This window comes from Helicoverpa zea, chromosome 5 (assembly GCF_022581195.2).
Source record: "Helicoverpa zea isolate HzStark_Cry1AcR chromosome 5, ilHelZeax1.1, whole genome shotgun sequence".
NCBI lineage: Eukaryota > Metazoa > Arthropoda > Insecta > Lepidoptera > Noctuidae > Helicoverpa > Helicoverpa zea.
Genome location: NC_061456.1, coordinates 1,120,984 through 1,127,160, shown reverse-complemented (window position 1 = coordinate 1,127,160; position 6,177 = coordinate 1,120,984). Strand labels below are relative to the sequence as shown.

The window sequence follows — 6,177 nt, the reverse complement described above, 5'->3', positions numbered from 1 at the left end:
AACATACTAATTATGTGCAAGACTTGAAACTGTATAAACATTTACATATATTTAAAATGAATAAGAAGCAGGAAATATTATCATTTTTACCAAATTTTATAAAATAAAATGTGAAATGATAAGTTTGTTGACACACCTGTGTGGTGTTAATATAACATTTAAAAGTAAAATTTAAGTACACAGTATAGATAAAATGTCTGGCATTTTGTACTTAAGTAAATATGGTTGTATTTAGGGTCCAATTACAAATACTACTCTTCATTAAATGTAAAATAAATTCAAGCAGATAGTTGGTGCAAAAAGGCCGTTCGTTAGCCCTGATAAAGATATAGATGTCATGAATAGAATAGATCAAGAAGCAGAAATGTAAAGTAGTAGTACCTATAGAAAAATTGGAGGAATTTAATTAATTGAAAATAAGAGGTCGAATAAAATAGCTCAAACGGATAGATAATCATGGAAACGAAAACATTGGGTCGGCCTCCCATAACGTGGAACAATGCGAGACGAAAAAAAGAAGACGAATTGAAACGATAAAAACAAAAAATCAAACGTTTATAAACTGAAAATACAATTTTAAGGAAACGAATACATTACGGAACCTTGTAGTAAAATACAACTCACAGATTATGTATTAACAATAACACATGTCAACTGACATGTGAGTTGCCTCAATCAGCAGACACGGCAGATATTAAAAACGTGAAAATTTTGGAAACGGCCCCACTCTTCGTCACTCAGCAAGATGGATAAGACATTTATATCCTTTTTAATTATTTCCATCGCTTTAGGCGTTTTAGGAGATTCCTCTTATTACAGCTCATTTTATGGACTAGTTCTAAATTCCACTCAAGTGGCTGAGTATACTGCGAACAGTACGCTTGCGTAAGTTTTTATTTTGCTATCGATGTATTGAATGTTTTCGTAACCGATTAAAAACACTAGGTGTTTTTTTCTTCGATTCTTTCGAATTTAAAGGCTGAGTTTCAGTCTTGTCGTATTATCCCTCCATTGCCTTTTAGAAGATGTACCGCTTTATTCAACAACTTACCCTGCTTATATAATATGTTTTTCAGAAACTGCACTATTCTAGTCGAAGCCTGCAACTCCACCGAAGGAAGACGCATTGATGGGACCTGTAACAACTTAAACCACCCTTCATACGGTGGTACTCGCACACCCTACTACAGGATATTATCAGCGTCCTATTACAAACCTTCTAAATCAGGTAAAATGACAATATTCATAAATTAAAGACTCAAATCCTTAAAAATTATATAATTTTATAAGTGCAATAAAATGGTTACAAATGTTGTGACTTTAATCTTGATTTTACAAAATCAAATAAAATCACAAACATCAAGACAATCTTTTTACGAAGAGGAAACAGTGCCCACTTAAAATGTTTATGTAGAACTCACGCCAAATCATATCGTCTTCTTCTTAAAATGGAACATTAATGTTCGTTTCTACCAAGAAAAACTTAACTCCTATTAACTCCACAGAATTCGAGCCCCGTCACGCTGTAGGAGGTGGTAAACTAAGCGTCACTAGGAAAGTGCGTACTACCATTTATTCTGAAGGTCGTGTCGATGACGAAAACCTCTCTAGCATCATCAATCACTTGGCCGTGTTCTTCGCTACTGATATTACTAACACTCGGGATACCAGTAAGTATTAACATTTAAGCCTCATGGCGTCTACTGCTGAACATAGATCCTTTCCTCTATTGATTTTCAAAAAGACCGGTAGGAAGTGACCAGTATCTAGCGCTTACCGGTGACCTATATGAGATTATCCGACCAACTCGTTAAAGGCCTTCAGCAACCTGACCTGAGTATGAAAACAATAACTAAAAATAAATTATGATAAAAGTTCAATAATCAAGACCACAAGCTAACTCTATAATTTTTTCATCGTCTTTTTAGCAAACTATGTGACATGGAGGCCATACTGTTGCAAAGAAGCAGGCAAAACCGACTACGCTTGCACTCCCAACAAGGTTCCATCTGACGACTATGTCCACCGTTTCTCTGGGATCCATTGCTTGAACATGACAAGGCCTTTGACTTTCCAAACTTCTGGATGTTTAGCGAATACTACTACGCCTTTGAGGGTAACTTTTATTTGTATTTGTATGTGCTCTAACTTAAAGTTTACTTACTCATCGAGCAGTTTGTCAGACTTCCGAAATTAAAAAGATTTCAAAATACTTTCAGACATGCGACCATAAAATGCTTTATTCAGATAAGAAACATTCATCATTGCTTCTCTTATTTTGGGCAATGTAAGTCAGATTTTCACGTCATGCTTGATTTTTAGTAGCCATAATCAAATTCAATTTGTTCCTAATTCTCAGATTGTCGACGCCACACCTATTTTGGACTTGTCTCCTATATACGGTAACACGGTGGAGCCAGCCAGACGAACCAACTCCAGTGGACAACTAGTCACCGTGACTGCCAATAACAGAACTTTCCCCGACACATGTAAGTACCATATATATCCTAATGAATATTAGCAAGAAGTGGAATAAAAATCTTTGTGTAAATCCATTAAAGAATCCTGAAGAAAAGAATATCTAACAAAATAATCATTCTATTAAGATTGATTCCAGCATTAGATGTCTATAAATTGAAATTGAATTTCAAACACTGTAATTTTCATTTACTTTAATTTTTGTTTTTTAGCAACCCTCAAACTCCTCCTTGGAATCAATTTCGTGGGCATCATCCTCTTCTGGAACAATCACAACTTCATTGCTTCTGAGCTTGCAACCCTCAATCCATGCTGGACTGACGACCAACTGTTCGAGACCGCCAGGGAAATCAACATTGCTTATGGAACTCAAATGTTTTACTATGAACTCATGGCTACTTTGATGGGTAAGTTGTCTCTCACGCTTTGTTAAGATTTAACAGCTTATATGCCGCTAACTAGAGAATAATAGAAAAGCAAAATATATCAGCGCTCAAAGGGCTAAGTTAACCTTCGACAACTACGATTGATACAAATTCTCTCACTTTTTAATGTTCATAAAGTACACAAGTAACGGAAGTAAAGATTTTAATTCAGAAGAAGATTTTAACATCCTTCTCTCACTACACGTAGTGTTAATTTTATTGATTTTTTCACAGGTAAAGACAATTTGATCAACGATGGTATCATACTGAACGGCACTGGATTCAGAGACGTTTACAACAGCAGTGTTCTCCCACAAATAGCATTGGAGTATCCTGTCGTTTTGAGATGGATGCATTCGTTGCAGGATGGAGAGTTGAGGTCCGTTGACAATAATTCACGTAAAATATATTTTTTCAATCTCAAACAATGTTTTTCAAGAACAGGTCCAAAAATTGTGTAGACAGATTTTTATTTATAGCAGACAGGTGGTAACATAAATTACCATGCTCCTCTTTCTGAAAATATAAAAGACATGAATAACTATTGACACATCGTATTTTTCAGAATGTACTACACCAACGGAACATATAAATCAACCTTCCCAATTGTGGACCTTACATCTAATACCGACTTCTTGAAGGAAAATAGTACAATGGATTATGTTACCCAAGGCTTCATCAGACAGCCGACTGGCAACTCTAAGGATTACATTGCAGACCCTGATGTAAGAAAGTTCTTTCATTTCAAAAAGTATTTTTCTCGTCTTTGTGACTCTACCAGTAGTCCTTTCTATTACTGTTATTCTATAGCGAGCTGTATTGTTGTCATCATTTAAGTTGCTGCTTATTTCTTTCCTTAAATTTTTCGAAATTAAGAAATTGTGTTTTGGATTCCAGATCGTACAAAGAGGTCTCGGAGGTTTACAAAAGTCAAATGACATCATGACAAACGATTTAGCCAAAAATCGGTACTTTGGCTTCCAAGGTTACGTCAGCTACAGAAACTATTGCTTCGGGGACAATATCACCAGTTTTGATAATTTAACAGACATCATTGATGAAGAGGTAATGTATACAGCTACATACAACAATGACAAAGTATCTATCAAAAGTATAAAGTCTGTGCTCATAAGTAACGTTTAATTGAATATTCTAAAATTACAGAGGATAACACAGCTCAAAAGTTTGTACGCGAATGTAGCCGACGTTGATCTTCTAGCTGGTATCTGGGTAGAAAGAAAGAAAGCTGATTCGTACGTTCCTCCAACGTTCTACTGTATTGTCGCTGAACAGCTGAAGAGGTCGCTAGTCTCTGATAGGCATTGGTATGAAAGGAGTACCAGACCTAATGCTTTTACTGCAGGTATGATCTTAATCTATCTACGTATCTTCGTCTACCGGTTTTTGTTCCAATTGACACACTTCCTATTGACACAGTTACCCACAGTTTATTGACGATGATTCATACTTATTAATATTTGTTCATTCGTAGTCCAGAGAATATGTTTTTTATTTGATGCTTAACTTACTATTTACCTACCTACGTTTGAAAACTTTTCAAATTATATTATATTTGCCGATTATCAGCTCAACTAGCAGAAATAAGGAAAGCGACTGCAGCTCGCATGCTGTGTGACATCGGTGCAGGAATTACCGAGGTGCAACCCAGAGCTTTTGAGTTACCTGGATCAGAGTAAGTATTGTTTCTTATTGCTTTCTATTTTATAGAATCTTGCCAGCTAAGTAGCAAAAAAAGCAATTCACTTCATCGGCACCAATGTTATATTATTATCCACTGGCAGCGTAGGTGAAATCTGCATAATCAATGTTAATTTGTGAAACAATGAATTGATCAAAATGTATTTTATTTTCAGTAACGTGATTGTGAGCTGCGACGAAATCCCTGCTCTCAATTACACCATGTGGCAAGATAGTACTTGCACATAAAGAGAAGATGGTATTTTGAACCCAAAAGACCCGTTTGGAGGCCGTCACTGTTTTTGTACTTTATGCTTTGGTATTTGTTTTTCTTATCTGCCTATATTTGCAAAATCCTGTTTGAGTGATGCATTTGATATCGCATCTGCTTACTACTGTTACCTAGTTTTACCAAAAAGTCTGTGTTATGTGTATTTAGTTATTTTATCTGTCCTCTTGGTTCCTTGGCAGTAAATTCGTTGTTAAGTATGAGCCAATAAATATATGATTTCAAAATTGTTTTTTATTCTCACAGTTTTAATTGTATGACGTATCAAAAGAAACATAGTTAAACGATTTCGAGAGAACGTTTTAAGCATTTACAAGTACTCAGATACTGATAAATTTTCCAATAAAACGAAAATAGACGAGAAACCAAAAACAAACAAAATCAAATAACGATAAACAAACTTCGCTAAAACTTTCAATGAATTGACAGTGAAACTAGGTGGGAGTACAAAAGGGCACTCCAAACCCTCGCTGACACTCAAAAAATCGATTCATAACAATGCTCCCATCAAAGTTTAATACCGTCAATCAATATGTTTGAACTAAAATGCAAGGTAGCTTCAAAAAGGGCAAGGGGATCGCTAGGTAAACAGCGGGGCCCACTGCGGGTAATTTACCAATTTACCCCAGCTTTGGTAAGTTAGGGGTTTGATTACTGAAGCTACCACCTGATGCGCAAAAGTTTGGAGTCAAAAATTAAATGATAATAATCGTTTACTGCTTCTGAAATTCGTCGACACTTTTGTAGATGGATGTTCTGGTGATTCTACATCTATAGGTACTTGTTTTTTACAACAAAGTTATTGAAATAATTTTCATTGGTGGTTCTTCTTGGTTATTAATCTAATCCAAAATTGTTCAAAAATTTTACTGATACTCCAGGAATGATAACTCAGATGGGTAGACCATGGCAGAGATTACAGAACGACCTGGACGCCCAATGGGACTGTTGAAAGGCATTTGCATAGAAATGGTAAAAGACAGCCTCAAAAAAAATGGTGTTGTTGAGTACAGCTTACAATATCAAACTAAATCTTATATACCCGCCAAACCTGATACTTAATTTAGTTATTCGTCTAAAAAATCCTAGAAATTAATGTGCCAGAGGACCAAATAATTTAACATCAATTAGTTGTCCGAAGTTCTCAGTTTCGGAGTTGGTTGCAGTCTGAAGGATAAGTAAATACCGTGATACTGTCGACGCATAGCTGACGGGGTTCGCCACGTTGCTACAACTTTATTATACTATTCAAATATTTTATTTTATTCGTGAAATATTAATGACTGC

At 35.5% G+C, this 6,177-nt stretch overlaps 1 protein-coding gene across 1 annotated transcript; it reads left to right on the top strand.

Annotated features, from left to right (window-relative positions):
• Nucleotides 1–725: 725 nt before the first annotated feature.
• On the top strand, nt 726–5,117 carry LOC124630445 (peroxidase-like). The gene is made up of 12 exons (XM_047164355.1): nt 726–885; nt 1,077–1,228; nt 1,506–1,670; nt 1,929–2,116; nt 2,360–2,489; nt 2,691–2,885; nt 3,138–3,282; nt 3,469–3,628; nt 3,801–3,968; nt 4,068–4,266; nt 4,491–4,596; nt 4,778–5,117. Exons 1-12 carry the CDS (start codon nt 746–748, stop codon nt 4,848–4,850), a joined length of 1,821 nt encoding a protein of 606 aa, XP_047020311.1. The 5' UTR covers nt 726–745; the 3' UTR covers nt 4,851–5,117.
• Nucleotides 5,118–6,177: the final 1,060 nt, after the last annotated feature.